This window comes from Struthio camelus, chromosome 6 (genome assembly GCF_040807025.1).
Source record: "Struthio camelus isolate bStrCam1 chromosome 6, bStrCam1.hap1, whole genome shotgun sequence".
NCBI lineage: Eukaryota > Metazoa > Chordata > Aves > Struthioniformes > Struthionidae > Struthio > Struthio camelus.
Window position 1 is genome coordinate 39,952,704 of NC_090947.1, and position 21,277 is coordinate 39,973,980.

The 21,277-nt window shown below is 38.4% G+C and overlaps 1 protein-coding gene and 1 long non-coding RNA gene across 12 annotated transcripts in view; one reads left to right on the forward strand and one right to left on the reverse strand.

Annotated features, from left to right (window-relative positions):
- Positions 1 to 21,277, forward strand: part of LOC104145705 (uncharacterized) — a 175,423-nt gene that overhangs the window by 130,752 nt on the left and 23,394 nt on the right. The gene's annotated exons all lie outside the window — the stretch shown is intronic.
- LOC104145706 (von Willebrand factor D and EGF domain-containing protein) overlaps positions 1 to 21,277 on the reverse strand; it is a 200,309-nt gene that overhangs the window by 21,528 nt on the left and 157,504 nt on the right. For all 11 annotated transcript variants that reach the window (XM_068949286.1, XM_068949287.1, XM_068949284.1 and 8 more), the window contains 4 exons: positions 15,897 to 15,992; positions 15,028 to 15,123; positions 12,119 to 12,214; positions 10,507 to 10,602 (listed from right to left, as the gene is read on the reverse strand). In XM_068949286.1, the coding sequence (XP_068805387.1) occupies positions 10,507 to 10,602; positions 12,119 to 12,214; positions 15,028 to 15,123; positions 15,897 to 15,992 (384 nt within the window). The remainder of the gene's footprint in view (positions 1 to 10,506; positions 10,603 to 12,118; positions 12,215 to 15,027; positions 15,124 to 15,896; positions 15,993 to 21,277) is intronic.

The following is a 21,277-nucleotide window of genomic DNA, read 5'->3' on the forward strand; positions in this document are numbered from 1 at the left end:
TCTAGTGTCTTCCTTTGTCTGCCCTTCTTGCAATTGATTTACCCTAGCAGTTCCCTTAAAATGTAAACAGGATTAAGCAAAATTTCCCTGCTGTGGAACACCGAAAGGAGCCAGGGCAAAGTTAAGCAAAGGGCATGCTTTGCTGCAGCTCCACTATGTTATGCTGCAGCTACTATAAGCAATTGAGAGTAACCTCTTATTCCAACGATATTAGCCAGCAGTTCTCTCTGATCAGTTTAGAGCGACTGAAAGAAACCAGACATTTCCCTCAAACTCTCACTGGTTCTGTGGATTAGCAGACAAAAACTTTTGTGGCTGAACTTAAGCCCCTTTTTGATTCAAGTACCTCATTACACCTTCTCTCAACTAGAAGCAGATAATTTTTTTTTTTTCGGCTTACAATTTTGTTGAAATAGGACAGACTTCATCACTACCCTTTATAAAGTCAAAACAGAGGGAATATTAAATCAGGCTCCTAAAATTTTGGCAGAAAGAGGCCCTTTGGAATGTTTTAGGAATGCACTTTGCAGCAGCTGAACATCCTTGTCCTTTCCTGACAATGACAGTGCACAGCCTATTTCTTTCTGAATCAAAAATTACCTGTCATCATGTATCTTGAGTCACGCTGCTGATGAGGAGACAGTGCGTCACACTGCAGTGTTGATTAGAAGATGTAGTTTTCAAGACAACTGTTCTTTTTTTTGCTCTGTAGAAGCTGAGAAAATTGACTTGCTTTTGCATGCATTCTGCCTTTGGATGGCAGAAAATAGCCTCAAGCAGTAACATCTGTGTGGGCCAGCTAAGGTAATGCATCAGGCTACAGGTTACTGACAAAAAGCACAGAAATGCAGCCAGAGGACACCTACTGCTGTATATACACTTTAATTTATCTTTTAAGTCACCATCCCTAGGCTGTCATTTATATGTGATTCACAGACAACTACTTTTATTTCTGGCTGGCATTGGTTTTGGAGTCACTTCTTTGTGAGTCTAGTGCATATTTCAACTTGATCTCTCTATTGCTCTTTCGAGGAGCAGAAAGCTTGATCAGTCAGTTTTGACTTTTGTACGTGCACATGTTGTTTTAAAGTTGGCTTTCTCCTTTCTGCATAGTGGTTATCTTGATTTGGTGTGACATCTCAAAAACAGAGAGCCGTAGCTGGGGAGATACGATACAGTAAGGATACAGAGCGTGGGACAGCTTTAAAAATAACATCAACTGGTCTCATCAAGAAAAAAACATACGACAGAACTCAAGCTGAGAACAAAAATGAAACCAGTAGATGTCAAAGCATTAGGTTTCAGTGTTAAAACTGGCACTTCTAGTCCTTTTCAAACATTTATAGCCAATATACATCACCTATTGATAAAAACTGGGGGAAAGTTCTGTGGTGGGAATGAGAGAGTCTCAGGACTGTAGCCTTAAAATGTAGGGATATTGCTGTTCTTTTTCGCAGGACAAGAAATGGAGGGCCAGGCTGGCAGTTTTACGAAATAGCATAGTTCAATAGCTCAACTGGAAACAAGGTCCCACATCTCTCAGGATGCATTATGCATCTTAGCAGCACTGCTCAAATGAAACATTATCCTGACGGCAGTAAGGAGATGATTGGTTGGGTGCTTCTAGGCTCCAAATAAAGATTTGATCTTGCTGCATGCTCTTTAATCCTTGGAACAAATGAATCACAAAACAGCTGTGTTTTGGCCAGAAAGGGAGTCTCTAATACAGGGCACCGTTATTTGGATTTTACTGCCCTGACAGTAGCGGAAACTAGTCCAGGTAAAAAAATACCATCTTGCCTTTTAGAGGGTATAACTGATGCTCAACAGATCATTAGCAAGATAGATGTACCAATATATCTGCTGCTGTGAAGGTCCCAAATGCACATAGCTCTCAAAAACATTATGGATTTTGGACACTAAAAATTTTTAGTCCCTTTTTTTCAAGGGCAGTAAGAACTAGTTTTGAAGGTACTAAGTTTTAGATGTGTATGTTCCTCTAGAGCTTGCTTTTCTCTGAAATTTCTCATCTATGTTGATTTGGATTTGTAAATAGAGAATTAACTCTATCTCCCAGCTATATCAAAGTATCCGGATGTGTGACCCACTGAATGTCAGTAATTCTAATCACAGATTAAATTTTACAGAGAAACAATTTCTCTTATATAGTAAAATCGTTTTCAAGAGTTTTGTATAAGGTTCTTCTAAAATGTGCATCCATATCCAGATCAATGATTTAGAGGTGTGCTTATCCCTATTTCTTTCTTCACATATCTCTGACAGAAATGCAGGCCACTTCTTCAATAAATTAACCTTTCTGCATAGCAAAAGTAATCTGGTAGAAACCTCTGAGGGACGCAGTGCAGGAGAACAAATTACTACAAGACACAGAGGGAGCTGTAAATGTAATTGTGATGGGTGTGGTGACAGTTTGCGTTTCTAACATAGCCACTTTACCCCACAGCTCTAGCAATATGGGTAAGTTTGCATCACGTAGCACATATCACATTTTAAAATGGTCTGAAAAATTGTAGCCCATACAGACAACAGCATGATCCCAGTGCTTTGCCTAATTGTGTCTGGTCTTTGTTCTGATGTCTACTCAGAAATACATATTGGACCTATTAGCGTTATTAAAGCAAGAAAGAAATTAAATTAAATACTGGATCAGAAAAAAAAGGGGAATGATAATGCTGGATAAGAAAGCTACTGAGCTGCTAGACTAAATTTTTTTTTCAATATGTAATGTACTGACATCCTGTTTGCACTGTCATGTCACTCTCACTAAATGATATACTTTTATGTTAGTCAAGGAGGATCCTAGTCTGTCCATTTGTCCTTCCAAAAGATGCCTTGGAGGTCTGTGGTAGGCAAGATTCTTAAACCTTAGGACACAGTGGAAACGAGTGACAGATTGCCATTTTAATTCAGGTAGAAGATTTCCCACTATCCTTGGACAGACATATTTCCACTTCTTTGTCTCCAGATCTTCACTTTGCCTATTATCACTTATCAGGTGAAATTCTTTCTAGGAGTACAATGGTATGATGTTTGGATATCTGTGAAATATTTCAGCATCTTTCAGAATGAAAGCCACTGTGCACAAAATAAGCATGTGCAGGTGCATATACATAGATAATATATTTTGGGGAATAATCTGCTAGAAACTGCTAGCAAAACTTTTTTCTCATTTACCCATTGGTTTTAGTCTGATTGCAGCACTATTAACTTGAAAGAGACTATAGCTATACTTTATTCTTTTTTTTTTTTTTCAGTCTATAATTAATGTGGGGAATTGCAAAGTAGACTCTCAGCACAACTTTTATTCCCATCTTGTTAGGGTCTGGGTTAGTAACATGTTCTCTTCATTGAGGAATGCTTTGTGTTTTATTAGGTCAGTGAACCATTGCAGGGTGTGTATAAATTGGACTGTTGAGCAGCTTTCTTGGCATGCCTGAATAAGAAGTGAAAAAAGATTCTCATATACATTGTTTTCCTCTGTTGATTGTTTTTTGCAGCTTCTGTGCTTGCATTATGACCTGCCATTTAGGCATGTTTTCACTGCTCTGAGTGTGCTACGCCATCGCCTATGCTCGAGGCAATTTGTTTTGTTTTTACACGTACAAAGAAAAAGGGAAATTTGGGCAGTGTAACTGAAGAGAACCACGGTGAAATGGGAGGCAGTTGCAAGCCAACAAGAAGAACAGGAGCAAGCCACTGTGGCACAGCTGATAACCCAGCTGAAGAATGAGGAGCTCCTCATTCGAGTGTACCTGCCTCAGTTGGGAGCCCTGTCAGTAATTTCCAAAGAGGATTGCTGTCTGCACTGGCACGGTACTGATCTGTTATTCATAGTATTATTGGCTTCCTTAGAGAGTAAGCTAAGGCTTATTTGGGAATAAATGTTGGGAATTGTCTTGCCAATGTCTTTTTGTGGATAAAGAGAGAATGTTGATCTCCAGAACTGTCCCATCTTTGGGCTTTCTAAGTGGTAAATCCCACACCCCTTTTTTAAGAGCAGGCATTTTCTAAGTATTTTAATTGGAAATAGATACCAAAAATTATTGTTATTTAAATCAATTAGTGGAAAAAAGCACTTATCCTGATACAGAAACTCAAAGAGAAGTACAATAATTCAGGAATCCATGCTATTTTAGTTTAGGTATGTGTTTACATACAGCAGCAGATCTGACATTAAGTAAATGCATTTAAGATAAAAGTAAAGAAAAAATTGCTCAAAACCTAGATTCCCTACTCTAGTAAAACTTAAACTGCAGTCTGTGAATGTTTTGCTATGGAATGAATAAAAATGTAATAAGGCCTTTTGGCTTCTTATTTAGGATATATATTCAGCTTTTACCGAAACAGATCCTTGTAATTGTTCTGAAAAATAAATGTAGAGACAACTGCATGTTCTCAAAGCCCCTATTAAAATAAATGCATCAGCTACATGCGTATGAACAAAATGTAGCTTTTAAATAAGATCAACTAAGGGTTTTGTCAAAAATCTTTTCTAAGAGTGAGCAGAGAGTAGCACTGCTCCGAGAGAGCAGACCACCAACCAGATTGTACCCTGAGTCACATTCTTCCATTTGGCTCTCTCCCTTTCCCCAGGAAGTCAGAAGTGTCCCCATTTTCCCAGGCAAGATGCGAAGATTATTTTGTGTTCCACTGAATGGGAAAGATAGTAATAGCCCTGAAAGTTCTTTTTTCTACTTCTGTTCTATATCCTGCATGAATATCTACCTGTATCCTGCACTGTGTATCTACCAGACTTGCCAACCTTTCTACCTCTGTAAGTAGAACTCATGCTTTTAGCAATAAGTTACAAGTCTCTCTGCTATGAGCAGATATTTACTTATTTCCAGACACCCAGTGTCCAAGGTTACTGGGAAATCTTGGACAAATAGTTGTTGCTCATGAGCCCATCCATGACATGTGAATGTCTACAAACAAATTACTTCTCATTTACTTAGATTACATTCATAGGTTTTTTCCTACTCAGTTGTGTGGGAGAGTGTGTTGGACCTCTTGTTAGCAAGCCGGCTGATTTTAGATGGTTTGAATCAATCTATCTACTTAACAAAGATATTCCTGAGAATCTATTACCAGTTGTCAAAATGGTAACTTGGTGGAGGTGTAATTGTTTGAGCAGTAGAACTTCCTGCTTGTGCAACTCGCCAGGCAGTAATCTAGAGAAACTTTACGTGGGAAGGCTGGAATATAGGAAATCAGTGACTTGTGCAATCTGACATTGCTAGGCAAAAAGTTGCCTTTGAAACCCGGTCTTCACATTTCCAAATTAGTTTGTCTCTAGCTCTCATGCAATGAAATCCTCATGGTACTGAGAAGGAAAAAGAGACAGTAAGGAGAAGAAAGCAGAGGTGGAAGAATGAAAGTGAGTTACATTGTGCACTGTGTGTTGACTACAAATCCTGCCTGCAGGAATTATTGAAATGGAGAAATAGTTATCTGTTAACTTAGAGTTCCAATCTGCAAAGTCCAGATGTCAGTGTAATGATTTATGTGATACAACGTCTGCATGATTGGGCTTGACAACGTAAAATACATGCGTGCAGAAATGTAGTCTCTGTTTTAAAACAGTATGTAAAAGCTAGATAGCATGGCTGAGAGACAAGCGGCAAGAAGGTATGCTGCTGTAACAGAGATCGGAGGTCAGACTGCAGGTTTGCTTGGTATTCTGGAGAAGGGAGGAGGAGGAGGATGTTCAGCATTGTTCTCCAGTGCCCTTTGCTTGCTGATGAGCTCTGGAGGGAGCTGTGTCTAGCCTTTTTGCTCAGAGATGAACTGACTAGAAATAGATAGCAGCAAAGAAGGGATAAATGTGTGGTCCATGAATCCCTCCATTTTTCTTCCCTTCTCTTCAACCCTTCATAAGAAAAGTAAACTCAGCTTTTATTAGTTTTCCCTTTTTTTTCAAGAACTGTTTATAAAGGAGTCCTGCAAAAACACATATAATAAATGAATGGAACCTGGCCTATTTTTTTCCCTTTAATTTTTGTAAGGATGTGATAGAAATCAATGTGAATGCTACGTGTTCACACTGGAAAGTAGTAAAATTTCAGGTTTGTTACAAAAGGTTTGTTTTTCAAAAGGGAATTTAAAAACCCCCAAGTAGCTTTGCTTTACTATTAAAGCAGAGTATGTTTGTTTGATGCAAAGTTGATCCAGAAATGTGTTTTATTTTGAGATACTGCCAGCATTTGCCTCTTTACGCTCAACAAGACTGATTATATTGAAAACAATTCGTAGCAAGTGAGGCTGCAAGGTTGTTGTACAGTTGCTGATGCATAACCATACATTTCCTTGTCAGTTCTGACACCCTCTCATTCTGGGTGTGGGTGTCTGGTTTGCATAATCACCATGCAGTTATTTATCAGTAAACACACCAGAAGAATCCTTCTATTTCAGCTGGCAGCCAGTCAGACTTGGTTGACTTACAGTACGTTTTTGGAGACAATGTTTATTTACGTAAAGAACAAACACAAACTTTCAGGCTGAATGCCTTTCTCCATACGCTAAGGAAACAAGAGAAAGCCTGAGTGGCAAGGCATGATTCCTCCTCCCTGACTTGCAAGTTTCTAGCTGTCAGGCAGACATTAGGCATGCCAAACTGTACAAGAGTGGAAGTGAAAATCCGAAGGCATGTTGCTATATATTTCAAAGAAACCAATGGCAACTTTTGGCTCAATTTAGAAATAGCTTGTCTTTGATTGGTTGACATAGCTCTTAGTTTTAATTATGTCCTTCATTTGAGAATCTGAAGCTGCCAAAAACAAATAGAAGCTTTTGTTTCTCAGTCCATGTCAGTGAGAGACTAACAAGGAAAGAGAAATGTCTGAAAACATTTGTGCCAAAATGTCCAGGCACAAGTTCTCAAAAAACTTTGCCTCTAAACATTGAATTTTAACGTGTCTTTCTATCATATTTGTTAAGATGAAAGAAATACTTCTGACCATTGATTACTAGATAAACAGACACCCACAGCTATTGGTATTCTTATTTTACTGACTCATCAGAAGGGCAGGTGTCTGTCCCACTTGACAGGCTGCTACACACATCTGAGTTCCAAGATTCCTGAGTTCACACGTTAGGCAAAACGCTAATGTGCAAATGACCTCCGAGATGGGCATCGTAGCGCTTCCAGCTTCCATGACTTCATGTAGCTCCGTCGAAGGGGTAAAGAACCAATAGCTTGTAACGGTACCATGAGCCTGGAGCTGTCATATCCCAGCTGTAACCAGGGCTGTGCAGGGAGCTTGGAAACTGCATGATGGGGAATTACTTGCTTGCTCCAGCTCCAAGTGAGAGCATATCAAAGCTGAAAGCTAAGGGTTTATTAGTGCAGTTCATAGTGCTATTCGTAGATTTCAGAGGTAACTGGGTATAAACAGCGTACTGTGGTGTATGAACAGTGCAAAGCTGAAAAGAGTGCCAACTTCAAGCATCAACTGCAGGCTCAGGAAGATAATGTTTTAGGTTGGATCATTGTTTCTGAAAGAGTATTTCTCAAGTTTGCTGATTCATAGGAAATTTCCAAAACAGCAGATGTTTTCCAAATCTAAAGATCAAGAATATCAGGCTGCAGTATTTGGAATACATGGGCAGGAACCATCTCGAGACTTTGATAATCTTAAGTTTACTCGCTCAACCTTGATTGGTTTTGTGAGGCAGGTATTAAATAAACCCAGTCTCTAATCTTGGAAATTTTGGGAGGAAGTCCATAGGGAAGCTGATACACTGTCAGAGCTGCTAGATACACTAGCAGTTTATATTCAGAAAGCAAAGAGCAATTAATTATGAAACCACTCACAAGGGATTGTTTTTCTCAGAATCATAACATTCCTCATTCTGGCTAAGCCAGCTGTGGATTGCTCAGCATGGGGTAACCTGGCAGCAATGGTTTAGATACTGCTGAGCTGTTATTTGGGCCACAGGTTCACCTCTGAGTTTCTCTGGAGGTGAAATAAGTTGTCCTGATGATTTGTAAATGGGAGATGTTGCAATATTATACCTTCAGTAAACTTTGTTTCTAGTTACAGTTTTGCTACTGTCATATATGTATTTCTTTTCGTTAGTCTTTGTGTAAAGATATTATGGTTCCATGCAATTACCATAGCCAGTAATAAATCCTCAACCAAATTATAATTCTTACCCAGGGCACAGCTGTATTACATAGGGTCCTTAGAGGCAAACAGGAAAGACTCTTAAATCCTGAGAAAGCCCTCCCTACCAACTAGTAGTCTACCGTTCTTATTCTGATTCTTTCCTTCCCATATTCTCACTGTCACCATTTCCAGGAAGGTTACTGGTAGCACTGCCTTGATACTTCTCCCAGGGTGACTGCCAAACACGCAGGCGCACAGCCTGTAGGGAGGAGGTCATCTTTACAGAATCAGCTGCCAAGGGAGCCACAGGATGAATCCCACTTGTCCTTATAAATCATCACTATTGGATAAATGTATGAAAATATCTATATGCTGCTAGCAGTGCTGCAAATGAGACAGAAGGAGCTATATGCCATGTTACTACTTTTTGGAACTTGGATATTGTGGTACTTTTCCCATTTTATTTAAGAAGGAGGAGTTGGGAACTGGATCATCTTCTTTCTAACAAATTCTTTTCGAGTTTTTAATTTGTGCCTGTGTGTAACTGAGTTAGGAATACACATCTATGTATATACTACTAGTCCTTACATGTATGCCAGGTACGCCACCTGATCGGTCAATCAGGTCACAGCCTAAGCCATACCTAAAAGAGGTATGCGATGCCTTTGGCATCTGAACTTTGAAACGGATCGAGGGCAGCCTCCAAATGACGTGAGCGCTAGTTTACGTTGTTTTGTTAGTGCGGGAAGGTGTATGAGGGACAGCTGAGACTCCTTTGTGCCATGTGCTTTTCTGCAGTCCTCTGTTCAAGAGATTGGGAGCTGAGAAATCTGGATCCTGTGACAGGTCAAGGTTAAGGCCTTTACCCCATGCAGAGAAAGAGACTGTGTCATACGACATCGGTGATAAGATAAGCTCTAAGAGCAACTGTTTGCTACGAAAACCTTGTGAATAACCTTACTTGTTTCTGCATATCGTGATGCAAGTTCCATGTGCGGTGGGTTTAAACGAAATAGTGTATTACTCAACTATTTTTACCTATTAATACTCAGTGGCCGGTAAAGGAGTAAGTAAACAATACAATTTGCTTTCTACTTGTTCAGGCTTCTTTTCATTCACTGCAGACATGGGTCCTTTTTTAAAGCTTTTATAGCATTAAGCTAAATAAAGCAGACTATATGTTGGTTGTTGGAGGGGAAAGGAGGCTCAGATAAGACAAACAAAAATATTTTCATCGTATCAGGAAGCTTTGTTGCAAAAGATTATACCAAGATGGGAAACAAAACATCAAAAACCTCCTGAAAGTGGAAAGAAACACATTGTGGGTTGGTAGCGCTGGACTATTTAGGGGAATGCTTTCCTGGAACTACAGTTATCATCAACTCTTTTTTTTTTCTCTGATCTGTCTTAAGATACAGTACTATGTTTAAAGTAAAAACAGTGCTTTTCTAATGTTCCCTAACCTCAAAAACATGTTGCCAAACATAAGGGTTTTTTTTTTTTTTTGGCCTCCTTTCTTCCCTCCAGCTTGTTCCTGCCAGAACAGACTATTCAATTGTATATTTTGCAGCCAGGCAGAACTGTGCATCGTGATTCTCCCAGCTGAAGGAGAGGAGAGCTGTAATCTGGGGATTGAGAGGGCTTTTGTTGCTGGAAGGAATTTTTTACTAGCTTTTTTCCCTGTTTGTGAGAGACATAAAGTGCTCTGGAAATGCACAGATTCTTCCTGCCAAGAATGGTTGTTTTCACAGCTCCCCCTTTGCCAATTTCAAACTGGTTAAGAAATAATAAAAAAAAGAATCTTCACATAGATATCATAAAGTCCCTGGGTGACAAATATTATTGAGCAATAGAGTTTGTAAAAGTGCCAAAATAACCTATCTCCCCATAGGAATAGAGGAATCAAATATGAATACCGGTGCTAAGGTGAAGAGGGAGTTTTCAGTGACAAGAACAAAGGCAAGGCTGAAGCATTATTAGGCAACTGTATTAATTAAGCTAGAAGTATGATGTTTTGACATTTTTAAGGATCTCAGTCAGCTGTTCTGCCTTTGGCTTTAAGTTTTCTTTTCCCCTAAATCGTTAAGGCCAAATAATTAGGTCATCTCCAAATACAGTGTGTGTTACTCAGTCTAAATTCATGAAATATACAGAGGATTCCAGTAAGACGTTCTACTCCCAACATTTACTTGACACAATGGTATTCTAATTAACAGCTTGGTTTTATACCTCGAGTAGTGCTATACGTGCTGTGCTGCAGACAGAGAAGATTAGAGCATTAATCCAAATTAATGTTATATTTAACATGCACGGAAGGGGAAAAAACTGTTTATGAGTGAGAGAACATTGGAGAGCAAAGAGAATTCCTGTAACTTACTTTTCTGACACCTTCTGCCCATGTAACCCTCAGTACAGGAGCACACGTTGGTTCGAACACAGTGACCACCATTCTTACAAGGAGGAATGCAAACAGCTAATGAAAGGAAAGAAAAATAGTTTGATTCACTGATATCATACAAGGCATTAATGTTGCCTAAATACAGGCACCTTATTTAGGTGCCTCTGTTGGAAGACCAGCTTATAGAGCTCTAGTCAGGGTAGCGAAGGTTTCCCTTCAAAGGATGATTCGGGGCAAATGCCTTGCAGGGGGCTCCCGATTCTTTCCATTGTTTGCAGAAGAAATGTAGGAGACTAGTCCTAGCACCTGAGTGTCTTTCTAAGGGACCTGGAGTTAAACCAGGGGAATACGCCACAGGATCTCTTTGGTCTTCCACTCTGTAGAACTACTGCAACCCTTGAAATACGGAATAATGTTTGATATTTGCTAACCTTGTTTTGGCACTCTCTTTCTCAATGAAGCAGAGCTGAAGACTTTGCTTTTCTTCGGCATCCTTCCGTTCTCTCCCCATATCACTTCCGTATCTCACAAAAGTGGGGATTTATTTTCAAGTTTTAGTCTAAACCAGAACACTTAAGGATAAAAATTCCCAATCACCTAGATGTTGAAAGTCACCTTCCGTGTCAGATGTCAAGAGAAGGATCATATGGTTACAAAGTCCATATTATTTTTACTCTTTCCTTCACCCCCAACATCACAAAAATGAAGAATTCTAGCAAACTCCAGTTACAATTCAATTCTTAGGTGTGAATTGTTCACTTGCAAAAATAGGTATTAGGATTGAATTCATCTAGGAATTCCAGAAAAAAGAAAGAGAAAAACCTTTAATATTGAAATAGCTCAGTGCTGCTAATAGCGTATCTATGTGCCCAGATTCAAACGAGGCTTTAGAAGCCATCCTCAAAAAATGCAGAGCACATAGTATAAGCACTGGAGTTTTCCAGCTGTTTGAACCCTAAGTATTAGCTCTTCTCTGTCTGGGCTAATGAATAGTTAAAATATTAATTAATTTCAGATTGGTGTCTGTAGCGCAAGTGAACAAACCAAAAAGCCCAAAGCACTATTAGCCTCAGTTTAGAGCCCTCCCCTTTAAGACATAGGTCCCTGCTCCAACTTAGGTGGAGCGATATTTGATCAGGGCTCTGAAGAAGTCCTGTGCAAGTCTCCTGTCCACTAAGTCTAGAATGGTCAAGCAGATGATACTGTGAGGCTCATTTGAAGATATATGTTCACTGGGCTCTGACAGTACAGTACACTATAGCGTTAGCAAAATGAATAGAGTAGAACCATGCTTTAAATTTTAATTGTATAGTTAGTTGTTCATTAGTGATATCACTTACTGCAGATAGTTTTAGTTTAATTGTTTAGTTATCATCAATGCCATCATAAATAAGTGCTTACTCCTTCACAATACCTTTAAGAACAATTTAATGCAGATTTATGACAGACTCTAACATCAAAGGAGCGCACAGGGAGTTACGACAAGGAAAATCTCAGGATATACTGCATGCAGTGGCAGGCAGTGATATAGGCTGCTGTTTATATTTTAAGCCTGGATCCTTTATCAACATGATGAATAGAACTTTCTTACCTCTCTGGCACTGTGGTCCGTAAAAACCGTAAGGACATGTGCACGTATTTGGCCGTACACAGATTCCTCCATTTAAACACACAGGATTGCACACAGCTGTATGTAAATATAAGATAAATCTATTAATCTCTCACCATTTAAAATTTTTTTAGAGTGGGCACACTTTTGCTGCTGCAGCTGTCATTGGAATAAATATTTTTGGTAATGTTTGGACAAATTGCACGTTGTCCTTGCTGGTCAGTTGTACAGTGCTATGGCATTTATTCCTTGTTGTGGCTGTAGGAGAAGTTCAGTTGTTTTAACGTAGCTTTGGGAATGAAATAAGATAAAATGTAATAGTTTATTTCTGATGTCTTCCTGTGATTTGCACAGTTCATCTGCTTTCACTTTACTATCCTGACCAAGGCAGTAAAATGTAGTCACACTACCTATGACTTGGTGACCTGGAAATGAGATATTAACCATTTGCTGCTTTGTCTGAATTCAGCAGAGCATAGTGGCATTTCAGTGAAGTTGAATAGATATGCACAGCAAAATCTCCATTTGTTCGGCCTTATTTAAATGCCAGCTCCCACAACACGCTGGCTCATGCATCAGCAGCAAAGCTGAGCCCTTTTGCCTGTTTATCTCTCTGTTACTATTGTGCATGATACAACAGGCGTTAGGAATTAAAAGCTGTCTTGCATATTTCTATGTGGCAAGTACCTGACTGAATGAAAAAAATTTTGAATTGTGAAATCAACTAATTTAGTTGGAAAGTCACTGTGTGAAAAGTAAGGATTCTGATAACAGTTTTCTTTACAGAGTAGAATGACATTTTAAAGCAGTCATTTTCCTTCTATTCCTTTTGTCTTTCAGTAGCTTACAGAATAGGTCATTGAATAAACTAAATAAATTTAAGCTTAAATAAATTAAGGGTCACTGAAATGTTTCAGATGAACTAAAAGAGAAGTAAAACATCAATTTAGGAAGAGGAAAAAAAAAAAGAAATTGTAGTCTAGATGAGACGGTTTTCAGACTACCGTGGCAATCGCTTATAAAGTCAAAATTGACTTAATTCATTGCCAGTAGTGACTTTGGATTAGTTACCTCCTTGTTGTAGCTAGTTCACAGATGTTCGCACTCGATCAGTGTTTACATTTCCTTTGGTGAAGTCCCCTAAGATCCTATATTTTTACTTCTATATGTGCATGCACCCAGAGATTCCTGTGTTCTGGGGATGCCTCACTTTAGGAAGGAAACCTCAACAGGCTTCACAAAATACTGTCTAGTGCAACAAAATCAGAGAAGTTAGTCTTTCACCTAAGGTATTGTGGGACAAACAAATCTCTGGCAGGAAAAAGAGGAGCTAGTGGGAACCAGAGTAGCTAGTGGCAATACAAATCATTTACCCTGGATCTCAGCTAGGTTAATTTAAGTGTCCTCAATAGTTCTGTCATGTAAGCACTTGCAGGAAGAGCAATCTCAGGAGAAAGAGGTTAGAATGACATCTCTCACCTTCCGAGTAAGGTAAGTTAGGCTGAAAGTGTCTTTTAAGTCATTTAAAAGTCACTCTGGCATAGGCAAAATGCCTCTATAATAGCCTTGAGGTTTGGAACGTATTAAGGTAGTCCTCAGGCTTGCTTCTTCTAATATTTCAGTGTTTTGCAGGACTTGTCCCAGTGAGTTCTATAGTTGTTGTGCCGTTGGAGGAAAAGGCATATACTCCTCTGTTTAGCACCTAGGTCCTGAGAGAAAGGTCTGAGCCATATCTGTTCAAAATAGGCTTCAAAACGATGAGTCCCGACTAGAAATAGACACCTAGTTCCAATCCTCACATAATCATTTTGTACCTGAGAGCAAAGGCAGCTGTGGATGCTTTGCAGGTACTCTATAGGCAAACGCACCCAGGAGAAATAGTGTGGACTCTGGGAGGCAGCTGGATATTTAACTTTAGGTGGTGAATGGTTAAGTTCTTCTTGTGAACCTATTTTTTTTTTCTGTCTTCTGTAGTCACAAGTCACATTCTGCAGTGCAAAACTGAATGTAAAAACTGGACCAAAATCAACTCAGTAGTGTGTTACAGTTGCTGATAGCTTACCTTTTAAGGTTCTTTTTGCTTCCTTTGATTATACAGTATTAATCAGAACTCCTTATAGAGCTGCCAACTTAGCAGCAGAAGTCACATTTGCTTTCCTAAAGTCTCTTCTAGCTTAATCAGACCTCATTCTATTCCTGTCTTCATAAACTTCATTTCTAAGTTCGGATTTGAATGTGTCCTGTTAAAAATAACCGAAAAACAAACTGTCCTCCTTTCTCCTCCACCAACATACCTTGGGATAAATGTGTAGGGTTAAAATGGAAAGTGGAAGTTGAAGAGAACACGAGCAGTGCAGACTTATGCATTGCCCTTTTCTCTGCCACTGAGGCGCTGCAAGCGTGGGGCAGGACTCGTTCTTTGACCTCTCCGTGGACAAAGCCGACAAAGAGTTAGCTTGTGTCAGTGGCTGTGGTGATGTTTTTAGCAACTCTGCTATGATTCTAATAAACATATCTGCAAAGTCTCTAATGAGAATTATTCTCCTTTGCAGAAGATACCAAAGAGCTAGTAAGCTAGTAGATTCTGAAATGTTTAATAGCTTTACTTTCATTCTTAAGCATGTTCAGAGTAAACTCAAGAATCACATGAGCTTAAAAACGCCTGCAGAACGCTGCTTCTTGTGGCTTTCCAGTATGTTACCCAGACGTTTAGGTAAACATCTAAACTTACGAATACTTTTATATAAAACCCAAAGCCTTTCAACATTTTGCCCTTTACTAGGTCCCCAGTGTTAATTCTTAAAGCCGTTCCCACTATGACCACTGAACTGCACCAATCACATGGATTTCAAGCAACAAAAGAAATAAATTGATGATTTCTCACCACATACCTATTTCGCAAGAAGGGCTGCTCCATCCATTTTTGCATTTGCACTCATCTGGTGACACACAGATCCCACCGTTGTGACAGTGCCTGTTACAAACCACTAGAAAATAAGCAAAGGATCAAGTTCAGAATCTCTTACCTGTAACCACTGGCACAGATGCTAAAGCTGCTCTATTGCAGCGAATAAAGCAATGGTGTTACTCTGAGATGTAAACTGATGAATCTGTCCCCCCTTTTCTCTTTTTTATCCATCCTTTTCATCAGAAGTCTTGCATCTAGAATACTTTTAAGTATTCCGGCTATCCTGGTTCAGAGATAAAATTATATTCCTGTCAAGGGCTACCTGATATTTAAATCAGAAGGGCGCTGGAATAATGAGACTGTATATATTTTACCATTCAACTGACACAGAAGGGTTTGAAGACTGATTTTTTTTCCAGATGTTCTATATATTGAACGTCTTGTGTTGCTTGTATTGCACAATAGCATGACTCTTAATAGGTATGGTTGTCTTTTTGTGTTCTCAAAATTTGTAATACTGCCTTCACTCACACAACCTTGAATTTCATAAATGTTACTCTAAGTAATAGGGAATTTTTTGCTTGTTTGTTTTTCTAGAAGCACTTTTACTTAGAAAACGTTGATATGGATGCGCCTGTTTTTACATAATACAACTATGCTGCTGGTAAAAATATGCTCAGAAATAGTTTAGCTAGTATATTACTTCAATATATTGTACTTTGATTTCCTTGCTGGATTCAATCATCATTTGGAGGGGAAATACAGAAAAATAAACAGACTTTTTGGGTCTTATCATTTTCTGCAAATTTAGACATATAGCGAGAAGAAAAGCCTGAATGAATTCATACATACTTGTTTCACATCGAGGACCAACAAATCCGTAAGCACAAGAACAAGTATTTTGAGATACACAGGTTCCTCCGTGCTCACATGGTGGATCACACTGCACTACAAGAAGCATGAGTGAAGTAAAACGTGAGAAAGAATACAGTTCAAATATTACATTCTTTGTGGTTATGAGTGCAATACTACTTTCCACATGCCATTTTATTAATCCAACAAGCAATTTGGCTACTGAGGAAAACGCTAAGGGATGTAAGTAGGTTAATAAAACAGCACCGACTAATGAGCAGCCATATAATGTTTGCAAGGGAATGATTTTAACGTAATCATGTTTAATTTCTGAGCATGTACACTTTTAAGTGTATATTTTTGAAGTCCAAGGATGGGCAAAGTACAAACATGATTTGTAATACAAAATACCTTGCCCTTCCCTCTCTACAAATGTGCCTTGTGGACGTCCAGTAAGCCTTAAAAGGTGTCAGAAGTTTTTCTAAACCAGAGATGAAGTGTTTTGTCTGAATACAAAGGACTTGTAAGGAGTTTGTCAGCAAAATGGCAAACATTTAAGCAACAGTTTAAATTTTTAATAGGCAGTGTGAGGTCTGCAGACAAAGCTGTAAGTTAGGTAATGATTTCTCGACACATTGCAATATGTAATGTTGTTATTTGGAAGAAAAGATGAAGAGGTGCGTTGCATAAACTGGGAAAGTATTACAGCTTTAGAAACAACTTTTTATGGGAGACTTTGCCTTGTATTTAAGTGTTAGTCACTTCACTGGGAGTCAGGCAATGAACTCACCTCTTTTAAAAGGTAAAGATCTGAATTTAGTGTACTGTGTAGGGGGTTTCACATTGCTTAGCTTATGTACTTAATTAAGTTAGGGAGCTGTTTTCTTTGAGCACTCTATATACTTAATAGACAGATACTCTTCCAGAGACTGATTCAGACCTGGAGTCTGAATTAGGGACTGAGGAAGAACATTTCTAATGGCATTAATCATGTGTGGGGCCTAGAAGGTTTAGCCGCTTGAACCTAAACATCTAAGGCAGATACGTAAAGTTTTGCATCCTGAATGCCTCTATTTGTAACCGTCTAATAAGTAGTAGTTCTGTATGTGAAATGCAGGAGAGTATGAGAGAAGAAACTGCTGTAGGAAGGCCACTGAAACATAAAATACTGTGCTCAGAAGCAGAATAAGGCATACGTGTCAGCTGGCTCCCACTTAAACCTTTGACAAATACATAACAGAATAAAAAATACCTATCCCTGTGCTTGGGAAGTGAAGGCAGAGAAAAATACTGTACTTTGGTGCACTTTACTGGCAGAGTTGTATCTTTTGTAATGGGTATGAAGCTAAGCAAGGTTATTCCAAGGAAAAAGCATAACAAGGAAAGAAACCAAAGAGATTTGAAACAAAGTATCTTTCATTTCAAGTATTGCTACAAGGGGAAAAAAACAAACCTAGCACAATTTGTTCTTAAAACTGTGAAGTTTTGAGAGTACAGTTTTGGACTGCATAATTGAAAAAAAATAAGTGAAGGACAGATTCTCGTGGCACCAGATAATTTAAATGAAGTTCATCCGTTGAAGGCCTCCCCACCTCTGGTGATTTCACCAAGACTTCATATACAGCCATTGTACATGAAGTACATCTATTCACAAAGTTGTGAAAGCCGCCACAGATTTTTTAATTGCAGTTAAAAAGACAAGCTCCAAGAAGGTGCCTTTTAATAAACTTTTTTGACATAAATAGCATTAAAGAAATATCATTTGGTATTAGATCTGCTCTTCAGGTATTTCAGTATTTAAAATACCTGTTAGTATTCAGTTTTAACTGCAAAATTTTCGATTATGTATTAGCATAACTTTAGAATTTAGATGTGTGAGAACAGAAACCTCAATAGATATAGTTTTGATCTATACTATACATGCTGAGAATGACATTAAGCTAAATTCAGGTTTGATTTGGTGGGCTAACATTTAGACATTTCCTTTTCAGCGTGTGCTGGGTTAAAATTGAAGTGTACATCGGAAAATCTTCTGGACAACTACATAAATTTGATTTAGACTCATTCAGGCAGCTGTGTTGAATTTTCCAAAGATCTAGTTTAACCTGTAGCAGCTACAGGAGTAGGTCAGAGGCTCAGATAGTTCAGGGGCTCATGATGGTAGGGCAAACAGCAGGTAGCAGTCTGTGTTGAAATGGAGAGTGGAAGAAAGGGAAAGAAATGGAAGCTGTTTTCAAACAAATATTTTACTCCTTTTAAATTGCAGTACTATAGTTGCAAGCTGTCTCTTGCATACCGTGGCTCACTCTAGATCTCACTGAAGTCAGTGACGGTCTTATTGCTTTCAAAGTCAGTACTTTCCATTGCACAGGCATACATTTAAAAGATCTTAATTTTTCTGTGCTTAGGTAGGCACAAAACTTACTTTCAAGGTTTTTCTTGAACAATTAGAAATTAACATCAGGTAGAGTTAGATACTATTCTCTCCAGGGAGACACAATGACTGGGAAAAATGTACCATCTTCTTAAGAGAATCACATTTCACATACTTTTCCTGTAGTAAGATGATTGGATAAAACCTCCAGGTGTCTAAGTGCTATGCCAAGCACAGTGGCATTCAAATATATTATTCTTTATTTCAGGGTGTTTGTAGGTAAGACATAAAATGAATGTGTCCAGTTGAATAGACTACTTTCCATCTGGCCTTTACACATTTTGAGATACATCTGAACTGGCAGAAAATAACATGATATTTTGGATATTAAAACATTTAGCTCTTATTGTGACCTTTAATAACAAAATGTTTAAAACTATTCTATTACTGCTGAATAGCAAAAGCTGAACAGTCTGGCTGCAGTGAGAGAGGGAGAGTAATATTCACCTAGAAGGCATTTCCCTCAGTAATAGAAATATACTATTTATGTCTCATTATTTTCCAAACTTCTATCTTTCATCTTCTGGAATAAACATTTTTTTCCATAAACATTTTCTAAATTGTACAAAGGTATATGATTTTTAGGTGATATAAAATAGCGGTAAAGAGAAAGGCATCGCTGCAAATGGTCAGTCTTCTTGTCAAATGTATGTATGTTTATGTTTATGATTTAAAATCTGGAGGTGGGAAATTGAGAAGTCCATTATTGTTTTCTTTGAAAGTGGTTTTTGGAAAATATCCTGAAACTACTTTTTTCATTAAAATACTTTCATTGTGTGTGTGTGTGTTTTTTTTTTTTTTTAAGATGAGATCAAGTACTTTTTATAGGTCTCCCCATGATAACTTTGAGGGTACTCAGAAATACTACATGCTGTGTTGTTTCCTCCATTTTTGATATCGTAATCCGCAAATGGCTTACAGGATAGTTACTGCTTAATGTCTCAACAGTGAATAAACTGCCTGTGCAGTCTAGCATGTGAGGTCCTTGTTTTACTCTATTAAAGGAAGGTTGTGAGCTTTGAGATCATGACCTGCAGTCCTGTTCAAAAGTTTGTAAAGACAATCAGATGGGGACAGGCTTCATTGGAAGGAGCACAGTCTACCTTGTTTCATGTAATTATTGTCAGTGGTTTATTTTCTCTCAAAGATACACAAACCTAACCTCCTAAAGGTACAGATGAAGTTTTAAAATGTACAGTATGAGGGAGGGAACAAAAAGAAAAGAAAAAGAAAGTTATCTTGGAGACTAACCAGATTAACAGTTTTACTTTTGAACAGATATGGATTGATCTTTTGCACTTAAGATACACAGAGAAAGGAAATAAGGCCCAGTTGTATAGCAAAGATGTATAAAGGACAAGTACAGACTTTTCAATTGGCAGTCATCTTGCCACGGTAAAAACCCAGTCTAGTTTCCACTATAGTAAGTGGGAAAAAATCTAAGTCCCTGTAGACGGTGTTGGATTGGATTCAAAATGAAAACCACATTATGATTTTCTTTCATCAAGGTAGATTGTATTTAAGAAGTGTTTAATTTATTTCCCTATCTGTGTATGTTTATCCATCAGCATCTCTCATGCTTATTTGATAATGGACAATATAGAAACAATATTTTTGGACCTAAGGATGTATTCCTTACAGTTCCCCAACACAAGAGACAAAAAAAGGTAGAAAGGACTGAAATCTACCATTGCCCTGATGGCTTTCATTCAGTCACAGGAAATGGAAAAGTGCGGCACATAGAGATGTTCAACTGAACTTGGCTTTGTGCCTTGCTAAAGGTGAGATGTACGACCCTCATGTATATGTATCCCATTTCTCGTACTTGTTCAAATCTAGGGATCAAATACATTCCTAGAGCAACTGTTCAACTATGTGGAAGAGTCATTCTGAATAAATATCTTATACTATTTATGCCACAAAATAGTGCTGTTGTGGAGGATCAGATTGCCAAGTCAATAAAAATCTGTGGAAGTTTAGTGCCTTATTTAATTTAGTGTCTATTCTTGTTAGTTCCTCTACATGTTTGTATTTGGAGGTGTCTAGATACTGAGGTAAGCCTACTGCGAAGCAACAATGTGTTTTTCCTTAGATGACAGCAAAGTGCGTATTAAGAGAAAAAATGGGAGCAGGTGAATATTTCTACAATCAAATCAAAGTCAGATGGACCTGGCAGGTCTGGCCAACCATTTCGTTTTCAGCAACATGGATTGGAGTTATATTTCATATGCCTTCCATGTGGGTTTTGACAGACTGCTGTGGATAAATCAAGTAACTACGCTGCAGACATTAAAGAACACATGCAAAATGATCACCGAATTAGATGAGGCACGAATTCTGTGTTACGCCGAGGCTTATGCCACTCAAAGACTGGAAAACAGCTTATGTGTTGCTGCAGTACGCTGCGCTATGTATATCCTATGCTGGTCTTCTGTGCAGGACTGTTTCATATATTAGTGCAATTAAAATAACTCATATGCTTACTTAAGTAGTCCAGCAGTCCAGAGCCCCGTTATGAAATAAATACCCATCATAGCAAATAGAAAATTAACAAGATTAATTTGACTGGATAAATTGGGAATACAAATGCAGACAACAGTTCTACTTAGGCTGTATTAATGGATTTTTTTTTTTTTTTTGATGAAATGTCAGCTGAGTGCTCATCTGCAGTCAAAAAAGCAAGCAGAATGTTAGGAACTGTTAGGAGAGGAGCAGAGCACAAAATGCCAGACGTTATTGTGGCCTATATCCATGGTGAGCTGCACCTCAAATACCATGTTCAGTTCTGATCCCCACAGCTTAGAAGAGGTTTAGTAAAACTGGAAAAGATGGAGAAAAAAGGTGACAAGGATAGTAAGAATTATGGAAGAGCTTTTGTATAAAGAACTAATAAATAGATTTAATATTTGGAAAAGAGTCAGATGACTTGGGGGGATAGGACAGGAAA